Source organism: Temnothorax americanus, unplaced genomic scaffold, assembly GCF_048541705.1.
Source record: "Temnothorax americanus isolate GAGA-0224 unplaced genomic scaffold, ASM4854170v1 Scaffold22, whole genome shotgun sequence".
Lineage (NCBI taxonomy): Eukaryota > Metazoa > Arthropoda > Insecta > Hymenoptera > Formicidae > Temnothorax > Temnothorax americanus.
The window spans coordinates 1,839,395-1,866,176 of NW_027509360.1; the positions used below are offsets into that span (position 1 = coordinate 1,839,395).

Below are 26,782 nucleotides of genomic sequence, written 5' to 3' on the forward strand. Positions count from 1 at the left end.
ATTGCTTGCTTTTTTGCAATGACGTAATTACGAGATATCATCTGTGGAATAAAAGAAAATCCAGGAATCAGATAGTGACTCAAGAATTACGTCGATTCTATACGTTTCGAGCGTGACATCATATCATTCGTTATGCGATGACGTTACATATCGATTCAGAAAAAACATGAAAATGCGAGACTGGTGCGTGTTTCATTTTATGAATAACTTCTGGTACATTATAGAAAAAAGTTTCTTATGTCAATTTTTTAATTGGCATTCAATATTTTGAAAATTAAACGTTTAATTAAAACTCTATTAAAACAAGGATTTCTTAAAATTGAGTAAACAAACAATAACATATAATTCTTTAATCTGAAAACAATGCCAATCTCAGGACAATTAATAATGTCTTTAAAAATCAACTTGGCATTATTCGAGGAGCATCAAAAGTCAGGCTAGAATTTTCTTTTCGTACGCTTATAAAAATCAACAATTGTTGCGTAAACCACAAGCGTGTATAACCAGATTCATCCGTTGCCCGATATATCGGAGCGTATACACATTCCTTAGCCCGTACTACCCACATGCGAAGGATACACGACGGCCGTAGTATAGTTCCTCGAAATATCCCATATGCCTGTGCCTGTTAGGGTCTATCCCGCACACAAGTGTCCGACTCGCATGCTCGTGTTACGTTTTCGTCTTTATTTCCGCTGCCGCTCTTCCACACCCACCCACCCACACGCGTGCACAGAACATACACACACACGTACACACAGACACGTGTGTACGCTGCCAGCAAATTACCCACGACCGTTCGCGTTCGCGTTCATTAGCCTCCTTTCGCCGGTTACTTGCGATACAACACGCGTTTTCGCCGAGTCGTCGACACGCCCGCCGTGGATATCGTTCGATATAAAAGAGTCTCTTTATTAGGATCAGACGTCTGCTTACAAACGTTAAGAGAGAGCAATGAAATCATATTAAATTATTAATATCAACAATAAAGAAATTATGAAGTCTCTGCTTGAATTCAACATAATCTACCATGTTTTTATAAAATTCTTTTTGTAGAAATATATTCTTCATTATGTAAAAAAAAAAGTGTAATTAATATATAAATGTAATTAAATGAACACACATTGTTGATACGATAATTAGTTGAAGTGATAATATAAAATATTGTTTTTTTTTTTTTAGAAGATTTGTCACTCAAAAAGATAGTCATTCATAATGCGCGTATGAGTAATATATGAATCATTCACGCGAAAAATATTACACACTCAATATTGACATTATAAAATTGTTATCGTAATTCCATGAAAATAATCACATTAATACAGCTTTAAAATATATTATTTAATTGTATAAAATATTTTAGGCGTAAAGATTTATTTAAAAAATATATCAAATAAATGTTTATGACATAAGTAGATATATACCTACATATTTTATCGTTGTTATCTCTGTCAGTTATTTATGTTTTATTACATTAGCTGCAAAAATGAAAAAATTATTGATAGTAAATTTATTCCTAATAAAATTAATTACGCGAACAAATATCGTGCGAAAAAACTTATTTATTTTGTAGGCTTATTATAAATTAACTGTTTTATTCACAGAGCTGAATAGCTTCACTGGCTACCATTGCAGAATCTCTCAAGATGGCGTAATGGATGCCTGTTCAACGATTTCAGAAAAGCAATAGTGAAAGCGATGTACCAGCAATCGCTATTCTTAATAATTAACGATTATAAAAAAAAATCCAAGTGCGTCACATGACGTGAATTATTTGGAACTCGTGCTTTGGTTTACTTTCCATTTTCATTTTAATATAATTGTACCAGTCGACGAAGCAGCAATAAAGTATCGGTTCGTCGTCCATATCCTAAGAGGAAAATAAAATTTTTCCGGTTTATTCCAAATTATAAAAATTGCCGAATTTTATTTTTCCCAGAGAAATCTTTTTCATAATTTCTGTCTTTTTGTATGTTAATATGTATTTTTTTAATGCACAAGTATTGTACATCTTTGTTGAAATTCTTCAAGTTAGAAATCGTTTTACTGATCACTGGATAACCTTAGAACTATAGAACGACCAATGTTGTGGATTCTATAGACCGAAAATAGAACCCTTATTCTACAACTGAACACAGAACGCTCCTTTTTTTATTCAGCGCAGTCTAGACATGGCCTGTTTCAAGATCCAAGGTGTCGATAGAATTGTGAGTAGGTAAATGGTATTTTCTCGAATCACTCTTACCGGACTATCAGCGATTGCAGCGAGAGAGGTCAATTCTTTCAGGGTAGGAATCGGTGGCAGTTCTCCGATATCGGAATTGTGTTCGTCAATTTTTTCTTCTGTTATGGAATGATAACTTTCGTCGGTGTCTACGCTAGTAGAACTGGAACTTCGCGTATCATCCGATGTATCCCGAATCTAAAACCGAAAACATTTATATTTTATACATTCTAACTAAATAGTTCAAAAAAAATTTTTTTTAATTATGCTAAATAAATTATTTAAACCATGGTCCTAAAATAAAATAATAATAATATTTTTCATTCTCAAATTTTTTAAAAACTATTATTTTTTCGAAGAATTTAAATCAATGAATAATTATAACATATAATTTACAAATTTACGTAAATTTTTAGGAAATGTCATATATAACAAAAATATATTATAGATAAAACTGATAATTTTTAAAGAAAGATATATCTTACATAATAACGAATAATTGCTTATGCCCACGCACCCACTGCCATTGGTCGAAAAGAACCCACGTTTGAATTAGATACAGACTCATAACGAAGATCGATAATATGCACATTACAAAGTTATGAATGAAGATAGGATGCTCCAATATTTCTTCGTCGGTAAATTCAATAACATCGATGTACATATCGGCGTGTTTCATCTCCATTATTCCTGTCACAAGCATCAGAATAGCTCCTGACGCGCATATTGTGAGAGGCTTGCAGGTTCGTTTTCACAGCAATGCATAATTATTTAATGCGGATACGCGCAGTTAATATTTTGTTTATTATATTGCATTTATATTGAAACAACTAATTCTGCATATAGAGACGTATACGATAAATGAAATTTGTTATTTTTGCAAGATAAGATCAATTGTCTCTATTATAAAAGAACTCGAATTGTGTAGTATTACAAAGACATCTAAAGTCTTAAGGAAACTGTATAGTTCATACGTCTTTGCAAGCGTTTTTGAGAAAAGGATTTACTATCATAGGCCTGTCGGGAAGTATCTTTTTAACAAGCCAAAGGATCATAAGAACAAGGCTCAGCAACATGCAGATAGGATATACGAAGAAAATAGGGTTTCTTTCTTCCGGCAATGATGGGACTGTATCATCTTTTTCTTGCGCACGTTTGTTCATATGATGATGCACATGATGAAACACTTCAATAGCCGATGTGAACACCTAAAAAGATTTTCCGTTGTAATATTTCCGGCATGCTTAATAATAAGAATACTCTCAGCAATAAAAATAGATACAATCTCTCTCTCTCTTAATAATAACATTATAGATTACGAGAAGAAAGCAAAGCAACGTGGTAACGAAAAGAAACTCTGTAAGCTGCAATTTTCATAGACGCTCGCGAGATATGTATCCTGTGTACATATGTGCAATTGCCAGCGACGGTCTCTTAGCAGGTTTCCACCGATCGTGACAAAACCGTCAGCTAAAATAGAACGCGAGTAATCGAACACTGCAGGAAGCCGCCGGTTTTCTTCCTGAAGCGATTAGAATTCGCGGAGTATGTACACGCGTCGGCACGCGTGCTCATGCGTAAATACGTCCGATGCGTGTCCGATGCTCGACGCACATGTCGTATCCGATTACATAATAAAAATATCGATGTCACGATTATCGTTACACTGAATCACGGCGCGACGACGAGAAATCCCGATCGAAAAACTGGGTCGGTCGTATTGTTTTAATCATAAAATTATTTCATCTTGAGATGGAGGCACGTAACGATAGCGATATACTATCCTAAGGTATTACGTGTCATGTTTTTTATCGCACGAAGAAGACGATGACGAAATATTATATTCCTCTTTATTTTGTATGTGTGCGAAAATATTTTTAGATTTGCTTCATTTAGTAAACGTTTCAATAACATATAGAAATATCATGAATAACTGATCGAGATATATATATTCGTTATTTCTTGCATTTCTTGCAATACAAGCGTATGTAACTTTTGATACATTTTCCTTTTAATTATATTTCTAATATCTTGAGGATACCCCACGTAATTATTTCTTACTATCGGCTTCATTGCTTTCCGGAATAAATAACATTTTGCATATATGAGAAAATTGAGTTACGTCCGCTCAAGAGCGAAGTAAATTTTTCAACACGTTCGATTCCTTACGAGTTGAACAAAGTGTAGACTGGCGTGCACGACGTGCGAAAGATCCGTTCTTCTCTGAAACTTTCTTTCGCCGCTGTGATATATAGCCGCAAGCTTGGCAACTTCTCGGAGTCTGCGAAGCTCCAGTTCAGCTTCATCCTCCCTAATCGATTCTCTATTTTCAGCTTGACTCACCATTAAGTCATTAATTATTAACTCAAATTGTCGGCAGATTCCCTTGTCAGTGTAACCTAAATGTAGCGGATTGAACACGACATTCCTGAATTATCTGACAAATGAACAATGACAGGAATGACATCCGCAATCAATTTATGCCAATTAAAGCTGTCTCCGTCAAGAATGCAAACAGAAAATCAATTATATCTCAGTTAAAATTACTCGACGTTAATAAAACCGGTTCTTAGATAATTTAGAAAGTAGATGCAACGCAGAAATTATGTAATAAATATAAAGTATGATTGTATATAATTACATTAATTACATAACTTTTGTTTATAACAATATAATTCTATTATACGGAAGAAATTTTTATGATATTTTTAACTACCGATTTCAATGGCAGCAATTGTCCGAATGGTGGATCGCTAACTTCTTCATCTGCTTCATCTTCATATTCATCTCCGTCAGATAGTTGAAAGACCGACGTACATCATTCTCGTCTGATACGACAGATCCATCATACGTTTGGTTTGCATTAGGAACCGCGTTATAAGTAAACAGACAGATAGAGTTTTCTCCTCTTAATTCCAAGCTTCCTCATCAATTTTTATCTCGCTTTTTTGCCATATTAGGATATACTTAGCTACAGACACGGATCCTCCATTCTCAAGTTAAATTTCACTATTTCTCTTTATATCCGCAGACATTAGAGAAGATTCTTAGATTAGACATTCAAGAGAGAATAATGCCGCCTTGCAGTAAAACGCCGTAATCAATAAAATAAAATTGCGCGAGCACTTTTCTTATACTTTTGAATGTCCATCGCTGACGCTTCGTGCGATCGCTTCACGAGAGTTCAAAAAATCTGAAATCTTTGACAACTGCGAAAACGAAGGTTTACGATCAGATTTTGATACGATCGGCAAACACGCGACACTGTGAAAGGCGTTTTGGAAATTTTCCAATAGAACGTCCGCGCTCTTAACAAGAGAATGGCGAGGATGTAGAAGCTTGCTGGCACTATTGCCGAAAGTGTTCCCGAAATAACGTGCGCTGATCTCTTCCCGATGATATATTAAGTGATTCCCATCTGTGAATCAAGATCGATGTGACATATTATAACATATTATAACATAAACATATTATATGTTTTTTGACGTCATTTCTGCTCTATTTTGATTTTGACGCGCGCGTTAAGTAAAATTAAACGACACTGCTGCTCATTCAAATTATAGCAAGCATTACGCAATATAATAAATTCTAGAACTATTGATTTATTGTATTCTTCTTTTCATCTTTAAATACGAAGAAACGAATTGGTTACATTCGATTAAATTGTCCTATAAAAAAGAATTCTAAAAGCATCTTGTAAAAATTGAAAATAAATCTTTTTTTACAATTATAATTACTTTTTGTCATTAAAATATCGTATGTTATTATAATTCGAAATTATTGTTTCACACTTTTACTTTCAAAGAGATAGCAAGTTATCTCTATAATAAACCTCAAATATATGTCTACCATAACGAGCCATAATGGACGCAGAATGAGAAACGACAGTACGCAACTCGACAGTATAGATTTCCGAGAGAGCATAAGTACTTTCCTTGAGGAAAGTGAACGCTTTACAAAGAACCATAAGCTCCCTTTTGAAAGTGCTCAAACATTCTTACAACACCTTTAAATATTCCCGACGTCGTACAACATTGAAATCTTTCCTCTTTTATTGATATGTGATATTTCCACAAAGTTACAGTTACCTTGCTGAACTTTCATAATATTTTATATATAAAACGCGCCACTACATTGTGTCCCCACAATAATATGAATAAAAATCTATTTTAATTATTACTTTTCACGATCGTTTGAACGTTTAATCTTTGATTTTATAATCGCTTCCTACCTTCCTACCCGACTAAAAAAAATTACGTTATCGAAGATCGTGTCTTTGTCAGATGAGCTGCACCCTGCAGCTACGTTGCAATTGCAAATTGCAGCTCACGGTTGATTCTCGAATGCCCGGTGGGTATAAACGCGGAGGTAAGATACTTTATTGTTTTACTTATCCTTCGAGTTGCCGTTCAACGTATAATTATAATCGAAGATGGCACATTACGTAACGATGTAGCATGCGCGTCCAGGGAAAGAGCGCATGCTTTTTTTTCTTTAAATTTATCACCTTCTCCGTATAGTCGTCATTCCCTCAATAGCTTCTAGGCAGAGAAAGAGAGAGCACGTGGATGCTCCGTGTAATTGTGTCTTTTGAACGGCGCCTTCGTTCCTTTCTCCACCGTCGCCCAGACGACCTTGGCGGTGCGATCGAACAGAAAAATCCGATTTGCTTCTTTTACCAATGCGATTCGATAAATCTCAGGGTAATCGTCGACGAGACGTCGTCGGCGAGTAGGAAGACACCGCACGAGGAAGAAATCAATTTTCCAAGTGAAATTTATTTCTTGCCGCCGCGGTAAAGGCGCGAGAGGCAAAAACGTCTCCGCTCGGCTGAACAAGTGGCTCTTAAATAACTTTCTGTTATGCAATTTCTACTCGTATTTTGCTATCCTCCGTTGCTGCACGCGTTATTGCTTAATGAATGATTACAAATGGTTATTAATAAAAAAAAATCTGCTCTTTGGAAGACAAGTAAGAAACGTGTTGAAAATTATACGAGAGATCTCAAAGAAGAAATTCCATTTCGCTGGCATGCACACATTCTATTGAAATAATATACACTATTATTTCAATGCAAATAATAATCTATTGAAATAATATACATCAGTTCAAAAAATAAAAAGTTCTCTGCTGTAAAGCAAAAGATATTTACACACGAAAATACATCGAAGATTATACATACACGTGTAGAGAAAATAAATATAGATTGACCGAGGAGTTTTCGCAAAAGTTAGTTATGGCCGGAAGAACGTGATTTCGGGATATAATAAAAATCCGAAAAGAACATCTTGAAAAATCGAAGATTTATTTGTGCAAGTGAGGAAAATGTGAAGATACTTTTTTTCCCTGAAACCGGCTATCCATCTCCAGTCGTGTTAATAACGTGTTAAATTCGTCGCGTTGTATGTACAATCAGTACAATGCTTCGTGTTAGCAATACAAAATCAAAATTGCTCAATTCCACGCATGACTCTATTGTTTCCAATACACCGCAGCGATAAGTACAATAAATGTGGAACTGCAGCTGCAAACACCCGCGGAGAGTTTGCGCGATGAATCAATCGGATCTCGCGCATATTTCTCGGCGCGTATCGAGAACTTGGACGTATTATACGTTTTCACCTGCGCAACATCCTCCTCAAAAACCGTCGGAAATTTCGCGCGAGGTTTACGCAACGGGTTATCCTCCCTTGTATTTACATCGCGTGGGAGGGCGGAGAGGATTGTTTATGTCTCTCCCTCGGGAAATACGAGAGGCAGCGGTGAAACGCGGGCGTGCGCGAAGTAACAAAGACAAGACTCTGCATGGAGCACGCCGATTCCCACGCGGAATAATATTTTCCTTTGAGAAAGGAAAATACGACGCGGAAGAAGAAACAGATGCGCGGAGGGTCTTCTGGCCCGTGAAAAACGGGGCTCGCCTAACACGAGCAATCTCGTGCTCATTCGCAAATCGCTTGTCCGAATTATTTGAGAATGCCATTGAACGTAATAACAAAACTTGAATTTGCTACCAACTAAAAAAGTATCTTCTAATCACAATGCTGCAATCTTCCCATTTGATATGATTATAATATGTTTTGGTTAGATCTCTGAAAAAAATAATGAGTTTTGAAAGGTTTTAAAATTGGGATATCCTTAATTGCGTGATATCAATTAAAATCAGTATCCCAAATTAACGATATCTCTTCATAAAAATAATATATTGATATGTTCTTGTATCATATCCATACAATTCGACACAAACGGAGAGCGGATGTAAATTCGAATGAATTCACACGAATCCATCGACAGTAAAAGTGCATTTCGGTCCAGCCTTGAGTCAGCTTTTCACTGGACAAAAGCTGGGCGTCGCGTTTGCAACGGGTTAAGCGACCTTCTCCCGGCTTTCTCGCTTCGCGTTTGCGGGAGTTTCGTCGGCAGGGTTATTTTCGGTGGTCGTCGCCGCCGCGCCGCTTCACAAAACTGGACTTCCGGTATGCACTCGCGGAATGCATCGTCCGCCGGCGAACCGTACCGTTTTCGATCGCGTTTTCGCATCTCTTGCCGTCGTCGCCGCCGCAGTTAACCCAGTTACGACGACGGTGATTACTTATTGCTTTATAGCAGGATCGCAGTTGTTAACGCGCCGCCGCCGTTTCGCCGGTACGTTATCGCAACGTATATACGCTGTCGAACACTAAGCTCTTTGTCGGCGAAAGAATTTTAATATTAACGCCACGCGGCATCGCGGCGCGGAATTACGTCGTCCTGGCGCGAGTCGTTCCGCTCGAACTCTTTATTTTACGCGCGGCGCGGCCTTAGCAATCAGCCGCTCTAATGTCACGCCGAACGATGTCGTATATATCAATTAGTTCTTCCTGAATTTGCTTCCCTTGATAGCTCATTTTCACTGATTAAACCTACTTCCTTCTTAAAAAGTAATTCCGGAAACAAAGATGAAAGGAATGATAATTATTTCGAGGACAAAAAACAATCACGTTTATATTTTACATTCGAAAAAATGCGTGAGAAAAAGTATTTATCTCATTCTTATATATTCAAGAGGATGAATTCTTTCAGATTAGATATGAAATTTTTAACAAAGTTATCGGCTATTATAGAGTTGCTTATCAAATCAATAGAACCTTGGAATATATTTCCATATATTTTGTTCATGCTGATACGCACAAAGAGTGCATGAGTATATAATATTATCACAAAAACTTTTCGTAATGCGGACACTAATATTTCTTTAAAAATGATAAACATGATAATCTACCTGAGCAATTCAGTTATCATTCAGTCATTCGTCAACCTTTCTAAAATGTTTTAGGGAAACATTTGTGTACTTTCTTCGAGAGATATAGGTAAGCTCGAAATACAATTGCATGTCAAATGGTATAAATATTTAACAAAATTATCGGCTTATCATAGAGTTGCTTATCAAATCAATAGAATCTTGTAATATATCTCCATATATTTTGTTCATGCTGATACGCACAAAGAGTGCATGAGTATAATATTATCACAAAAACTTTTCGTAATGCGGACACTAATATTTCTTTATAAAAATGATAAACATGATAATCTATCTAAGCAATTATCATTCAGTCATTCGTCAACCTTTCCAGAATGTTTTAGGGAAATATTTGTGTACTTTCTTCGAGAGATATAGGTAAGCTCGAAATATAATTGCGTGTCAAATGGTATAAATGTTTTATGGGAACATTTTTGTGTTTTCTTTGAAAGAAACAGGTGAGCTCGAAATACGAATGAGCGTGTCAAATGGTATTAGCCCAGTAAGCCGGATTTAACCTGTAACTTCTTGATTAAAGATCCTGTTGGAAAGTGAAACGAATTCCGGCTTCGAGAAATCCAATCAGAGTACCGGTAAAAGTAATAACGATAGTAATATATGATATCCAAGAAGACCGTATTTGTGACTCACCGCTTGCTTAACAAATATTCGAGGAAGACGTTTCAAGTTGCATCTGAATTTTATAAAGCAGCTAATCTGTCTTATTATTTATTTTATAAGTTAATTTCTTAAAGAAAGTTTAATTGCCGATATTTGAAAAAATAAAAAAATAAATCAAGAAATATTTTATAAAATATTTTATAGAATTTATTTAATAATATAGATTATTTGTAAATAATATTTACTTCTCCGAAGAAGTGATTATAAGACTAATTATTTATCAAAATACATGTACGCATTCTTGGATTTAGAATTCTTCGAAGAAACCAATTTCGACTCTGGAGTGCAGAGTCGAAATTCCTCTAGGCAATTAATTATATATATATATATATATATATATATATATATATTTAGCTCGTCTATAATTACTATCGTTAAGTAAGAGCAGCGGGTTAGAATCTAAGGAGCACAGTACTGAATGGAATCTTTATGCAAAGAAGTACGAGAAATCAGATCTTTAGGCGTTTCAGCAAGCTTAGTTTACTTTGGTCCATTTTCTCTTTTCTCACTCAATTATTTCGAGACGCAACGAAAGAGAATACTGACTTCTTCGTTACAGGAATTACAGGAATTTCTCAGACGACTGCTCCACCCAGCTAAAAGGAACTAGCTATATAATCACTAGCTCATACACGATATCGGTGTCAGATTAGATTTCTTGGTACCGTCAAAGTTACTTTTTGGATTTTTGCGAACGTAGACGCGATTCGCGATGCGCCGACGAGCCACGGAATCATCCGCGGTGCAGGAAACAGGAAATCCTGAACGGTGAAGCCGAGCAGAAATCTCGGGAGCGCACAGAGACTTCACTGTCTAGGAATTCTCGGTCGGTGGAACGAGATGAAGCGAGCATTGGCCAACCGCTGCGACCAGCTGCCTTTTCCCTGCGAGGAGGGATGCAAATGAGGGAGTATCTCTTCATGCTCGTACATCCTATACCAGATACCTATATATATATATATATATATATATATATATATCTGCCACGTCTCTTCTAAATAGCTCGTCGTAGTGCGTACATCTCGGTATCATCCGCAGTAGCGACGTGTGTCCCGTCTGTTTTTATCGGCATCCCGCGCCGCCATTAATTACGGACGCAGTCAAAATAAGAGCAGCACCCAGCATGTACATAAACGAGTATTTAATGAAAAATACACGGTAAAGAGCTAGGATGCACCGTAAAAAGGTACGAGTGCATCTTCCCACCGAGACGTTGAATCAAGTCTTTCTTGATGATAATTGAGATAATTTTTTAATTAGTAGTTAAGAAAGTTCAATTTTTTGAAAATTAATATAGAAAATTAAACAAATGTATAGCTTTCTATATTTCGTAAGATTTTTCCGCAAATCTTAGAAAAGGAAAATCTTTTATATCAATTTATTAATTCTTCAACTAATTAAAAACAATATATAATTTTAATAAAAAAATCTTTATATATATATATATATATTAGGAAAGATGTAAAGGAAGACATGATATATATATCCAACCAAAGCGTGTATTTTTCGCATCACTGACATCTTAAGCCAATCTTAGTAATTTAGAGAGCACAGTAAGCATAATACGGTGACACACGCTTTGTCGGGTCGCGAACTGATCGGCCAGATTATATCACCTCGTTGTGGAAATTATGAGCGCGGATTTATCTCGCGAACGCGATTTTGCTTTGCGTAACACAAAGCGCGTGACCGAATCGAAAAAAAGGAGGAGGAGGAGGAGGAGGCGGGCGAGAAAGCAAAGAACAGCATACGGTACACGCGGCTGTATCGCCGCAATTGCAGCGTGCACAAATCGCGATCGCTAATCACGAAGCAGCTGGTCGACTCCATGGCGCATTAAAGGTCGATCGATAACGCGAAATTGCGAGAGTTGGAAAGCACGTTGCGCAACGTTTCTCTCTAATAGGCATCTCGAGAAGGCATATCTATCAACACTTGAGCCGGTCGCTCGGATCATATCAACTCCGGTTACCTGAAACTTTTTTTCGCTTGCACATAGTTTGGACTTTCATCCAGGAAAATACTGCTGCTTGAAATTTTTCATCTGCATGTATGTATAATAGATTGAACTTTCATCTAGGAAAAGGCAAGCGGCTCGCTAAAAGTTAATTATTCACGTTCTACTTTTGACAAAAAATAGACCGTGTATATACATCTATATATGAATAGAAGAAAAAATATTTCCTGCATATATATAAAACATTTATTTGATGAGAAATCTTGTCACAGAAACAAATATTGTTAGCAAATATCAGATGCGCGTGCATTTTTAAAACATGCTGCAATATTTAATCGTATGGATTATAACGCCCACGACGATCGTTTTCAACTTGTTAAAAATGAATCAATGGAGAGCATATCTTTTTCCCACTGCAGATAGTACAAGAATTGCATCGTGTATGGCGAATTTGATGCCATACGAGTTGAATTAGTCTAAACTATTCATGGAATTCAGCTTTAGATGACCATCGGCTTAGGCATTTATGATTCATATACTGCGCGTAACTTCTGCACTAAATCGATAACGATTCAACGTTTCTCTATATCTCTCACTCTTTCTCGATCTTTCTCCTCTCTCGAATCAGCATGACTCGTTCCGGCAAAACTTGTCTACGTTCAGAAAATTACTTCGGATCCCCAGAAAACGGGGAAAGCAACAGATTTCCCTGCTTCTTCCTCCCCCTATCGACTTCGCGCATGTCTCTCACCCTCCAGTGCGGATTCGCCGCGGGTGTGCCTAACCGACAATTAAACTTTCATAACTTGTCCATTAGCGCAAATTAACGCGCAGCGCACTAACTCATCTAAATTTCGCTGATGCAGCGCACTTAATTTACGTGCGAGCGTTGACCGCGCGTGTGCGCGCGCTATGAGCCGGGGCGGGGGTTGTGTTTGCCCTCCTTTTCCCCCGAGGATGCGTTCGCGCGAGCAAAACGGTAACGAGTGGGAGAGATCGGGGGACGGAGATCGTGCAGATTGGGAGAGAATGAGAACGGGATGAAGAGAGAAAGGGAGAGGCGAGAGCGGGGCAAACGACAGAGGGACATTTAGAGACTGATGGCATAAACCTTTTAGGCAAACTAATGCATCGAACCTGTAACATCACAGAGGCTACTCCAACAGCTCGATCTGTCCAGTCCCGCACCCCCGATCCGATACCCCCCTTGCAATGTTCGTGTACAAGCGTGTACGTGCCAGCGAGTTCATTATGGGAAATGCATCGAGTCACACGAGTCGCTGTCGCTGTCTCTGTCCTCTGTGTATACGAACACCCGGTGATGCGTGTACCTTACTCGATGATAACCAGTAACGTGCGTCGCGTATTTTTTGTAAAGACCATGACTTTGCAAGAAAACTGCGAACTTAACGAAAAAATCGGAATTCTCCAATTAACAATGCTAACTTACCTGTCTCTCCTTTTAGAATAATCAAGCAACTATAAAGATAATAAATTAATAAAAAGATTGACATAAATTATGAGAATATAATACGCGTAATACTACATCAGTTCTATTTTACCATTTCTTCTTGATTTTAATTCTTTTATTTTACTATTTATTCTTCATTTTATCATTCTTCATTGATTTTATTTTTATTTGTTTATATAATTAAATATTTTTTTATCCTTGTGTTATCTCGTAATTCGTAATTAAATATTACAAATTTTATCTCGTAAAATTCTTTTAAACGAAATCTCTTGTAAAATATTTGAAATTTTGGTAATTAACATTTTAGATCAGAAACCGCGATTAAACTTTACACCGATATATCGATAACGAAACTTTGCTTCTCAGACAATTTTGAGGAAAACCTTATATTGTACGGGAATCTAATCCAAGTTTTAATTACCTAAACATTTATATGGAATCCGCGATGGATGTTAATTTAGATGCAGATCTACATTTTTGTCCTATATACGATTCAACGTATAAATTTTCAACGCTGCGCGCATTTTACACGTCGTACAACTCACTCGTGGGGTTCGGATACGCGCGCTATGCGTATATCTTTTATTTATGTTATATTGTTTTCGCTTAACGTTTCCACGCGTTCTCCGCGAGTAACCGAGCGTACGCGCGCGCGGACGGAAGCGCGCGTGTGCCGATGCCGGCGGGATTCATTATGGCAAATGCACCGAGAGTTCGACCCCCTATGCGAGCGCGCTTATGCACGCTTGCATACTGGATGATACGCGGGAATGCGCGCGTGCAATTACCTACGAGCTTCCCCGTCGCCGCTCCTTCCTCCTGCGCGCACCCTCTTGCACGCGCGGCGATTGTACACATAATTACCGCGCGGGAAGGCGTAATTATTAATTTAGGTATTACTCCACAGACCTATATGCCGTGGCGGCGTTCCTTCGCGGGACATTCCGCGCCTAAGGTTTCTGTCTTCTCAACCAATCGACTTTGGAAAAAGAGCAAAGCAGAAAAAAAACTATGTGTTTACTTTCAAAATTAAAAAATTCCTGAAAGAACAAATACTCAATGTATAATCGACGCGGGATTCGAAATACAGAAGTTAAGATTCCTGTTACAAAGTTCTTATTGAATAAGCAGAATAATTTTAAAATTCGGATTAAGAGTAGCGAGCGACTTTCTGATTTCTTAAACACTTTATGCGGACCACTCTGTATAAGGCGATCACGATTGGCGAATCGATTTGTGCCCCGGGCACACCGTCCCGCCGCCTCCGCGCGCACGCAGAGCTCCATTTATTATTCTATTAAATTCGTAGTTTCCCGTCCGGGGGCCCACCCCTGCCTAGAGCTATCTCTCACTCACGACTTAATACGATATTCATACCGAGGCGAGCGAGTGGGCTATACGGCTGGGGTCCGGTCCATATGCCCCGTCCGTAATTAAGTCGGACACCGCGCAGATCCTCCCCCGCGCGCTTTTTCTTATCCCCGGGGCGGAAAGCGGTGGCCTCCCTTATTGCTTACGCGAATAGTTGCAACAAAGTTGCAACGATATAATAATTCGCCGACGGCCGATCTTTCTTATCGTTACGACGGTACCGCGTCGACACCTGTAATTATTTTAATGATCGTTCGTACGATGACAGCGCGCTACCGTAATTGCCGCGCGCGCTGGAGAGAATTGCGTTAACTTAATGTGTAACAAATAAATAATCACGTTACCTACAGCGATATACGTAACGGAGCTCGGCTTGGAATCTGGCAGGGTCGGCTCCGCGTATATTTCGTGATTCAGATCCTCTCCTGAAAACTTCTTAAGCGAAACAAAGACTAATCGTCAACAAATATATTTTTTAAATTTTCGTAACATTTTTTATCTTGATTTTAGTCGTCGATATATAGTCCCAGACACGTTGATAAATCGAGAATTACTTTTTAAATTCAAAATCTCTTTTTCCAAGATTCCTGCGAGACCAGTCGACGCAGGTAATTCAACTTCTCAGCCATCCGGAGAAGTTTACTTCCGGCGGTTCCGGAGCGCTATCGGAGAGATTCGCGCGCGAGTGGAGTCACGCGCGCTCGTTACGGCGGCTGCAGTGCTGCAGCAGATGCGCCGTTTGGAAAACAAACACGCGTGTATTATGTTGAAAGGGCGACAGCTTGAGGGGCGGCAGCGGCGGAGGCGCGGCAGCGTCCGTTGCACGCTGATAACACAATTAGCTTGTCTCGTCATGCGCGACCTCCGATAAGGACCAACCGTACCCCGCTCTCGGTCACCCCCTATCCTCCTCCTTCGTCGTCCCACATCTACCACCGGCATCGTATATGACCGGTAGGATTGCAACCGGGTGGTTGGATTGTCCGCGTCAGGCAGGATCAAGCACAGAGAACGAGAAAATTCCCCCCGGGACCACACGGCGCGGCGTGCGGCGTTTCAGGGACGCGCGAGATAAGGGCGCGGGCTTAACCCTCTCTCGGACGCGAAGGGCTGTCCCGCAACGCGACGTTAATACCTTCCGGAAGGTTTTCCTTGGCTGATTTATTCCAAGAGGGGGGTCGCCCAGAGTCGCGCCCTGCACGATACATACGCACATAGGCGGATTTGAGAAAGGGGCACGCAGGACGCCATGTGTCCCAGACGAGGTAAAACTCTGGAGACTACGAATTACTCGTTTCTCTGATAAGCATTTTAAATGTAAGATAGGATGCATTTCTAGACGTCACGCTCTACGCATTAATTGTTGCTCAATCGCGATAATCTCATTTAATTTTCATCGTTCTCTGCATCTAAACAATAATCGTGATTTCAAAAAAGTAGTGTAAACATTTTTTATTTTCTCAGTCTTGAATGAGAAATTGGTCTGTTCTACATATCGAACTGATTGTGAGTCATACAATGATAACTGAGATAAGAATTTGCGCAGTCTTCGGAAGGAGAAATTTCTCAATCCGCCTGTGTGTGTGCACGTGCAACAGTGGGTTCGGGAATGGCGAAAGAGACACGTGCACTTTATAATGTCTCTGTCTCCTCGTTCGGATTTTTAAACAAATAATTATTTTACGTTGAGGTCTACTTATGGATTTCCGGTTCCGAGAGGAAATCCCGTCATTGTGTCGTGTCCCCGTATATCCACGTGTCTGATTTTTATTTTCTGTATTTGCAACTGCACACGTGCACGAGTTAGTGACGCGCTGTGCGTACTGCACGAGCGTGATTCTCTTTTCGTATGGATATTCGTATTTATGGGGACAGAGGGTCGACCCTTCAAGGGAGACACTTTATCGAATTGTATATCCGCGGCTCTGGTACGAGGGGCCTGGGAAAAGATACTCTCGCTGCTGCGAGAATCCATATTTTTATATTGAAATAGACAATTAGTAGGTACAAATAAAGTTTGATTTAATAATCAACCTTGTATTTCACCCTCTTCTTGTAGATTCTTTATCGTTTATTGTACATTCGTTTATTTTTGATGTATAAAGATAATTGTACACAGAGAAATCCTGATCGGTGTCGTGTCCGCGTCAGCAGTTTCATCGAGCCCTTCTGGGCTTCGAGAAAGTACGGAGTTCAGAAAAAAAGGACAGGCCAACGCAATGGATGGATGAAGAGCACCGGCCGTAGGGGGTGGAACACGGTGCGGTAATAGCATAAATCCGTGAACTGTGTGTAGTCGGTTCCCGATGGTCTCGAGGAGGGGGAAGGGACAGGCAGGCCGGAGGCAGGCCGAGCGTTGGAAGAAACGACAGTCGCCACTCGACGCCTGCACCGAACGGGAGGTAGCTCCGCGAGCACTCGGCCTTTTCGGAACTCCGTTTTGCACCCGCATGGGAAAAAGTCCCCCCGCTCGGGACAAGCTTTTGACCGCGAGTAATTCACGTTGATTGCGATTTCGTTGCGGTTGGTATAAAGAAAAGAAAAGAAAAAGAAACGAAGAAAGATCTCAAATTTTCGCTACTCCGGATTTCTTCTTTCTTTCTTCTTTTTATTTCTTTTTACGCCAAGAAACTATCGCGAAAAAAAACGATGAAACATCGCGGGGTCGTCTTGGATCCGGTGTGAACGACCAGAGGAGGGAAAGTCCGCGGTATCGATCGAGGGATCAATCAATCGCGCGCGAGGACGGAAGCGCCTTTTCCGGTCAGCGCAAATTTCGGCGGGGCGATCGCGCTCGATCGCTTCCGCGGGGAGAAGATCGGAAGGCACCCAAGATCGTCAGTGTCACCGGTGTGTTTCGCCCGTTGTGACGATTCCGCACACGCGACCGAAAGCAGCGCGACTCGTGAAAGTGCGCTGGCAGCGGCGTCGGGTCTGTCAGCCGGACAGGTGCGAGAGTAATTGATACGAGGACGAGGTGAAGATAGTAGGGGGAACGAAGAAAAGAGACTTGGAGTAAGCGAGCGAGTGGGCTTGTTGTTCTCGAGAAAATCGATCGAGGACGTTAATGCGAAATAAAGTCGAGAGGTGACGGACAGAGATATACCTGGAAATCAAATAAACATTTAAATAAACAAGTGTCGCAAGGCTCGGATGGACGTATCGCGATAGTTAGTTTATTATTGAAGAAGATATATGGTGACAGACGCGAATAGAGTGGCATTTAACGGACGACGGAGAGACGGGTATAGGTGGGACAGAGAGAAAGTGACGTTTCTTCGATCATACTAAGAGCGACCGAGAGGAAGAGAGAAAGCAGACGACGGGTGGGTCCGAAACAGGTCTCCACGTGACACGGGCAAAAGTTCGCCGGCTGGAGGAAGAGATCGGCGCGATCGGGTAACGAAAGCGTTGGCGTTGTGCGCGAGTGTGACACATTCGATTGCATCCTCGGCTTCGCCTCTTTTTTTTTCCATCGGCTATTCCGTGAGAAAGTGCGGGCCTGACGTTCGCCGCAGGGGGGAAGAGCACGCGGATTACTCCAGGATCAGAAAAGAGAGAAATCTCGCGACGCGACGAGCAGTCGAAAAGGAGAAGGAGGAGGAAGAGGAGGAAGGCCGCACACGAACACGCGCGAGGAGACGCGATAAATTGATATTGCTTTATCGGATATCAGTGGGGACGAGAGAAGGGGACAACGGATTTGCGCTTCCCCGGGCGAATCCGCGAGCGTGGTAAGTGCGTTGTTTCGTTTACGTATTATATCGTACGTATACATATATACACAGATGTAAACACGCGGCGGAAACACGCCGCCGGCGCTCGGACGGAAATCGATCGTCCTCGCGATTGGTCCCCGCGGATATCGCGAACGTCACGTATCTTACGCAGGACTGCAAATTGAGGTAGCCGGTGGTTTGGGTTCGCACGGGACGATCGGGCGAATATAACATCGAGGAAAAAAATTTCCACATTGGATTGGATTCAGAGTCATCCCGTACATTCTGAAACTCTGCACTGCGATAGAAAAATACGGAATAATTTACACACATGTATTCTAAAACTGTACTTCCTCGACAAGAACGTCGACAAGTTTTTGTGAAAAGTATTTATTATTACTTTCATCAATATTAATCTCACACGTAGAATAATTTTTGCAATATTCGTAAATACTTTAGTAATCTTAATTTATTGTTCATTCGATTTCCACAAAATATCGCGACAAATCGGTATCAGCATCGATCGGCAACGTTGCACGGACTGACCATATATACGACCGATTAATTAACCCGCGGCGTGTTGTGGGCTCCCGCAGTTTGTTTACTTGTAAACAAATGATGTGGAATCAGGCTAAAAGCACGATTGTTGATACGCCGACCACTCTTTTTTTTGCGTAATTACTTATATCTTTGCGATTGTCGCTCATTAATACGCTGGTGCGCTGCGCTCGGCGCGCGGACCAAGGTGGCGTGTAATTAAATCCCCTTGTATCTAAGAACAATTACGCTCGTTAACGGAGCGCACTTCGCGGTTCTCAATTAGTTTCTCGAGTACGATTCCGACACGAAACGCAGATTTAACCCTTTAATTGCAAGAATAGCTTCACCTGCATGCTACTCGGTGAGTAGCAATCTAGTCTACCAAACTATTTGTATTTCGCGAAGAGCTATACGTATAATACTTCAATATTTATGTAATACGCTTTTTCGTGATAGATCTCATTTAAACATTATACGGATCACGTTAAATTTCGATCAAACGTAGTACATCTAACGAATTGCCATTCTTCCGAATCTTTATGCCGATACCTTCATAATCTTAACGTAAAACACTGCATAACCCATTGATTTGATCGCTAATATCGTCGGCCATTTACCACGTCGCAGCATACACTATGTGCTACAATGAAACTACTTTACACATGTTATTTGTGCAACAAAAATCACTCCATTTAGCATATTCGTTATTCGCCATTAAACGCGAGAACTAATTATTGACTTTTATATCTTTATTTTCGTCGACTATGTGTGTCATGCGGTAAAATCCGGCGGAACGCATATTAACAGGATCATAAAAAGATGTTAAAGGTTGCTTAACGAAGGAGAAGATTTTTTTTCGAAATGACTAAGCATTGTTCGCGATTATATAAATAACGATGGCTTTCTGATTAAAATTTAGCAGCGGATTTAAGATACTTATTTATACAATTTCAGAAGAGAACATTTTGACAAAAGTTTTAGACTTTCCCCCCAGCTTCACATATTTTACATAAGATAATTGTCGAAAGCACTTTCACTCGACCCTTATTTATCTTTGCCTCCTCCAGATAATCCCTACTTATCAAAATACCTTTCACTAAAACTTTTAAAAGTTATTGTTCGTTGCTCGCAATACTTTAGGGATGAGTCTTCCTTGAGGAAGATAATGAACGGAGAAACGATGATAAACTGCTAAGAGCATGAGACATCAGCGGACAGATAAATCTATAAAATGTTGTAGGAATTTAATGTCCTTGGTCATTTATATTATAGAAGAGAAACGGCCAGATACGATTAATAGTTAGATTAACGTCTAACTTATATCGAAATACTTCCTGTTTTAATTTCTACACTTAAAACGTGTTCTTGATCGCTAGAGTCTCGGCGCGTTGATTTTTAATTTAATAATAGGATGAAAAATGGCTTGATTTTTGCGTTAAAACATCGACTATTCAAAAAATATCAAAAATATCAAAGTATTAATTGGTAAAAATGTTAATTTTTTACGAAAATAAATTTGATCCTTTTTCCAGTTATTGCGAAAAACGAAAAACCGAATCTATTAAATTGATCCGGCTGTTAATTATGTATTAATTTAATTAACTAACTGAGCTAAAGTGAATTAAAGTGAACTAAAATATTCTGTCAGATCGAAATACGGGCAGTCTGCGTTCTCGCGTATCGGGATCGTCTAATCCAGTTCGACTGGTGAGGTCACCGATACCCGGTTAACGGAGGTCAGGATCCGCGTCTAGATCGGACAGTACAGAAGCCAATCCAGATCAAAGTGGATTGCCGTCACATGACGATGTCAACTTCCCAAGACGGTTAGTTCTTTGAAGTTTCAATAGCGTACGCTTTACGTATTGTGCTAATTATAGCTCTACACGACAGTAATAATTAGTAATTAAATCTAAATGCTTTGAAATAATTATCAAATTTTATTTCTTATTATTATCTTATTGTGTTGTCACTTTTTTATTTTAATAGTTTACGAATCGAAATATTAACTATAATCGCTCTAATTTTCACTAAACTTCAGCGCTAGAAAAGTTAAAGAACGGCGTTCGTCTTCCGCAGGTGCACGCCTCGCGACAATGTTATGAGCACTGCTCGTGAGCATCGAGCCTGTTTTGTAACATCGAGACAACTCTCCGTTGGCGTATATCTACTTTGCTCTCGATTGCGTGTACACGAAAAACAGGAGTGTGGAAAACATCGCTCTGATTGCCGTACACGTTCAAGTGCACTGTCGCGTCATTGCCAGTTAACATACTGTACGCGGTAATTAACTAGCATATCGGCGACTAATTACCCCGTCTATCGCGCGATCTGATCTTTCCAATAAGAATCTAGTATCACAAGGCGTGCGACATCACTATGCAATTATCTTTGAACTTGCAATGGCAAAGCTCTTAGAGCTTAAAATTTGTTATATCGAAATCGTGACACACAGATGACGAAGATGACAGAAAGAACGAATAAGAAGGTAACACGATTGATTTTTAACACAAGTCTACATCAAATTTTTATCATAGAAAAAGTTCCTATTTCGAGAGCTTGATAAATGTTAGTAATATGAAAAATTTTCCCAAGATGTTTAATGCAGAATTTATACGGTCATATGTGTGACAGATCTCGAAACTATACTCATAAAATTGCATATTTTGTGGCACGGCGCAGGTCGTGCAACACTTTCTGACAAGAACCGATCAGAATATCGGACTCGGCGTCGATCCCGGTCGCTTAATCCGCAGATTCATCTCACGTTTTCGGACTTAACGACGAAAGTATACGTGCCGTCAATTCGGGTCGGCCGTGACACTCTTCTCTCGGTGCTTTCCAATGCGACAATAGATCGGTGTTAATGTGAAGAAATGTTCGTTCGGTCCAGATACGGAAATCCTAATGTCAAGCTTTTTCTCACAAGTAGATATTGAGACAGCTCGAATTATATTTAATAAGTGATCCAGAGAAGATGCATGGACATTTTTCGCAATTATTATATCAGAAAGTCATTGAATCTTCGCGCGGTAGTCTATACATAATCAACCTAATTATCTATATATATTACACATATAACAGAAAATATTTGTATCCGATCTCTGCTATTTTATTTTCACTTTGTCCTCGATGTTATGTCATAATCGAGTGCAATTTTAATCGTTCCTAGATTTTAAAGTCGACCCTCAGCTTATAATTCGCGCGTTTTAAGCAGGAAATATTTGAGCGGCAAAAGCCTTCGCCTTTGCAAGAGCAATTCTGCTTGGAAATGCAGGCTGTTTATTTCGAATATCATTCGGGGACATTTGGATTCGGGTTTACCCTCCTTCTCGTTGCTTTTCCTATTAAAGGCAGCAGCTGCGTTTAGACGATTGCCATGGAATTTTCGTGGCGGGTCCCGAGTTCGTGTACGTAGGCGCGCGGCGATAAGAGGGACCAGGTCGATAATTGTGACAGAAATTCAATCCTTTGCAAGCTGGACCTAATGCCCGCCACTGACCGCCAATTCAATCAAGCGCCCGCCAATCGCGCGGCCTCCGGAACGGGATTTTAGCCGGCGCGCAGCGCAGCGCCGAGGGATTTCGTTACGGTCCGCTGCCGCCAAATAAAATTCTGTGGAACGTGTACGGACCAAACGAAAATAGGTATTAACTACTCGATGGCGTACGTGATGGCTCCAAAACACTCGCCTATGTAAATCGTTCGCTAACGTCCACCGAAGTGCAACAGCAGCATCCACGCAGATTGGTGAAATGGATTAAAAATAAATTAAATCGCGGAGGGGTCATTGACACGCCACTGAATTGCATAGAAAAACAAGAGAAATATCGTGATTTCGGGAGAAGAATATTTGATATCCCGTCGCTAAAATCTTACGAGGTACCTAAATGTTTGTGGAATTAGAAATTCCCTCTTGTTCCTAAAAAATTCATGACATGAGAGACGTTTTCAGAATCATCACTCGTAATTCGTAACTTCCACCATTTGAATTACTTCTTAATATTCCTACCTACAACAAGAATTATTTTAATAAGTAAATAGCGATCAATATGTGTATAACACAGAATAAATTAATGTTAATATTTTTGATTATTGAGATCTAATAATAATTTTTGTAAATTTGATAATATATTATTTAATAATATGAATATATTATTCAATTAACAAAAGTTATTGTAAAATTCTGCCTGACTATTATTTATATTCTGTACAAATATATATATATATATAATATTTTTTATTAAGACACTATATATAATGGAACTTAGATATATGAATTAAAAGTCTCGCGCACATTGCTTCTTCTTCTGTCGTCCGCAGGGCTCTTATAATTGAAATTACTTTGAAATATTTATTTTCTGCAACTTCGAGAGATAGGAATAAGATTCGTCGCGCGTGGTCAATGCATTTCCTCGCGAGAATATATGTATATGTTCACGCTCTCGGAGCAAAATGCAAGAGACGATGACACACGCGTTCATGATGTTTTCTCGCACGGAAAGAAGTGTCCAGCAACGAGCCAGGAAGTGGCGAGGGAATGGCCCGACGTTGCGGTACATTGTTGCGTTACATGTACACGAGATCGCAACGTTATGTTATATATGAGGATGTTAACATCGGTACACCGGTTCGTCGATCGATTTAAACGCTGAATCGACTATCTCGACGACCGATGTTTTCGAAAAGTGAAATTCTTCGCACTTGCAACACTGCGTAACGCAATTGCGTTGTGCACAGTGCGGTACATATACGCGCAATTTCAACTTTTGATTTAAATTTTGCCAGACCTGTGAATGTAATAACTGATGCGTAATATATTCACAATGTGTATCATTAAATATTGTTATAAGTTATTTTGGAGATATTTGATTCATAAATAAAATATTTTTTATACTCGCATTTAGATACTTATGGCAATCAATGGCAATCATTATTTGTCGATTACAAAGGCAATGCGTTTGGAAAATAGTTGCATTGAAACAGTTGAGAGATAAATACCGACAAAACCGAAACGTTAGCTCACAATGCATAATATTTGCGTGTGGTTTATGCGGCGGCTTGTACCGTTACGCGGAGCCACAATTCGAGGAGGCAACTTAACAAGGATTTGTTTTGTGTGCTCGGAAAGGACTACGAAGGAGGCTCCATTGTAACCACTTTGTAGGCGCAATTATGGCATCTCCGCTAATTCCTACACCGTGTCGACGGGTCGTTACACGGCGCGCTGATTTTCTGGTAGCCGGAAATAACGCCGGTATTACGGAAACCGTTTTATCCCCGTAGTTTAGAAAACTTGATTCGTTTAAAACGAGGTCTTCAAACTTCCTTAAAAATCGTACGCTTTAAAGCCGAAATTCTTTTACGTACAATTAATATTGAACATATAGAGAGTGTACTACTATATTAAACTATAAGATTAAAACGAGATTAATTTCTAATGGATCTAGCTTAGATAATTATTTGCCATAAATAAATAATGTAACCTAATGTAAGAGAGAAATAACTTCGTTTCGTTGTGAGAATCGGTGATCATTCTAACGCGACCGCGCAGGAAGTATCGCTACCATCTCGCTTTCGTGCTTTCATCCCACGGTTGCGAGCGGTTTCAGGTTCAAGGCTTTCACCGCACTACCGTTTTGTGTTAACTACTGAGCGCGCGTGGGCAGCGCCTCGATTTTTGCCGGCGAATTTGGCTCGCGGCTGACCCCGTTCGCGGACCGCCGCGAGCCGCGGTTCGTCAGCGAACTCGCCGAGACGCGATCGGGAGAAAGGAGCGTCGCCGTTTGGTGCGGAGGTTGGAAGGTTAATACAACCAGGCGTGTGCTAATTGCGGAGGGGAAGAGGACGGCGTTACATAACGCCAGGATGTCCGTTCGTTCCGTTCGTGCTTCATATGGCATTCAGCGCGTGCACCTTACCACCTTGGAACAGTTTCGAATCGCACGAAGCGCGAGGAGACGTCTGATTGCGTGCGATACTTTCCGATATTTAAATGTATATCAAACTTAATGGAAATCGAAACGCGATCGTATTAAAAATGACATCTGTTTTTTTTTTTTTTTTTTTTTTTTTTTTTTTTTTTTTTTTAAGATCGTGTTATCTATTTTTACCAACTTTAATCTTTTAGGAAAAAAAGAGATAAACGTTGAAGATTAAAATGATAAGAATCAGCAACGATTATCCTAAGTGGCGAGATTGATTCTAATGATACAAAAAAAAGTCTATCGCAATGTAAATGCAATTAAGTATAATAGTAGTTACTGTTGCACAAGCGTGACTCTTTTTTTTCTCATTAATTAAATCTGAGTAAATGCAATAAATTGCTCCGATGTAATCACAAAGAATATCGACATCGCGCGCGCGAACTTCCTTCTATTGAAAAGCGTGTATCTCTTTCGTTGCTGCACAGAGAGGAAATAATCAATGGAGTTGGCGGCGCAGGAAAGCGTCTTCCTTTTCATTGACCGACAGCACCCGGGAGATTCGCTATTAAAGTAATCATAAGATTTGCGCGGGGGCAATTATGCGCGACTAGGTATATTTAAACGGCGAGGAATACCTGTCGTGAGCGTTGAATTATGACTCAGTCTGGAGTCTGGAGGTAGCTCCGGTCGAACCTTCTTTTGGAGCGGATATGTTCGCGGGACCGCGGGATTCTCGGAATTAGCTGTAGGGGATCTCGAGCGTGCCTCCGACACGGACTCGCCATTGTCATGGTACACGTTCGAACGTTCAAGGGGACCACGACTTGTGTACAAAGGACAGACGAACGAAGCGCTCTACAGTCAGAACCGTTTAATGCCACGATGACGAAGCGACATTATTAAACGAAACCTGTCAAACAAGGAAAACAAAACTGTCGGGGCGAAAAAACGAAGGGAAAGAGATGAAAGAACACGTTGGTCCTTAAAATTCTTAAAATTTTAAAAAGACCAACGCGCGCTCAGGAATAAATCTTACAATTAGCATCCAAACTTTACTTCATATTTTTATTCCTTTAGTCTGCTTTGTAACAATTATGACATAATTATGTTTGTCTTCGTTTGTTTTGAGATTCACTATATCAAGATCGACGCGATTATGCACATTAATGAATAATATTTGGCGTCCATCTTTTCCAAACGAGTTGGTCAAATTTCCAGCGAGACGCTGCGACGAAACCCTTCTTCTCGACACCGATCTGAGGGGAGTCTGAACAAAGTTTACGGTCGACCAGGCACCGAAGTAATTCGCCGGCGCGTTTACACGGACGACTTGGTCCTCCCGCTCGTGCGAAATCACCCGTCACACGTTTTCATTCCATATTCGACGCGAGGCGAAATTAATTAGACGTGGCTTAATTATAGGGGCGTGCGCGCGGCGCACGCGCACCATCTGGCGCGGTGATTAACGGGAGAACTATTTTCTGTCGTTTACACCGCGGTTTCCCGCGTGTAACGGTTCCCACGGGTACGGCCAGGAGAGTTCCCGCGAAACGGATGACGTTGTCGCTCATTCGCCCGGTAGAGCGGCCGTCTTCCTTTTGTCTTCGTGCCTC

The 26,782-nt window shown here is 40.0% G+C and overlaps 2 protein-coding genes across 8 annotated transcripts in view; one reads left to right on the top strand and one right to left on the bottom strand.

The window, feature by feature from the left end:
• LOC143898127 (uncharacterized) overlaps window positions 1–26,782 on the top strand; it is an 85,961-nt gene that overhangs the window by 25,475 nt on the left and 33,704 nt on the right. For 3 of the 4 annotated variants that reach the window (XR_013257106.1, XM_077407350.1, XM_077407352.1), the window contains exon 1: window positions 17,368–18,717. The exons of the other annotated variant lie outside the window; for it this stretch is intronic. The gene's annotated coding sequence lies outside the window, so the exon portion shown is untranslated. Of the gene's footprint in view, window positions 1–17,367; window positions 18,718–26,782 lie in introns of those variants that run through there. 4 annotated transcript variants of the gene reach the window in all.
• LOC143898137 (uncharacterized) overlaps window positions 1,580–26,782 on the bottom strand; it is a 331,198-nt gene continuing 305,995 nt past the window's right edge. Inside the window, exons 1-3 of one of the 4 annotated variants that reach the window (XM_077407369.1) lie at window positions 2,742–3,513; window positions 2,246–2,422; window positions 1,580–1,870 (exon numbers count right to left, since the gene is read on the bottom strand). In XM_077407369.1, coding sequence (XP_077263495.1) covers window positions 1,757–1,870; window positions 2,246–2,422; window positions 2,742–2,927 — 477 coding nt within the window. In that variant the 5' untranslated portion in view covers window positions 2,928–3,513 and the 3' untranslated portion in view covers window positions 1,580–1,756. Of the gene's footprint in view, window positions 1,871–2,245; window positions 2,423–2,741; window positions 3,514–26,782 lie in introns of those variants that run through there. The other 3 variants (XM_077407370.1, XR_013257110.1, XR_013257108.1) reach the window with 3 other exon arrangements.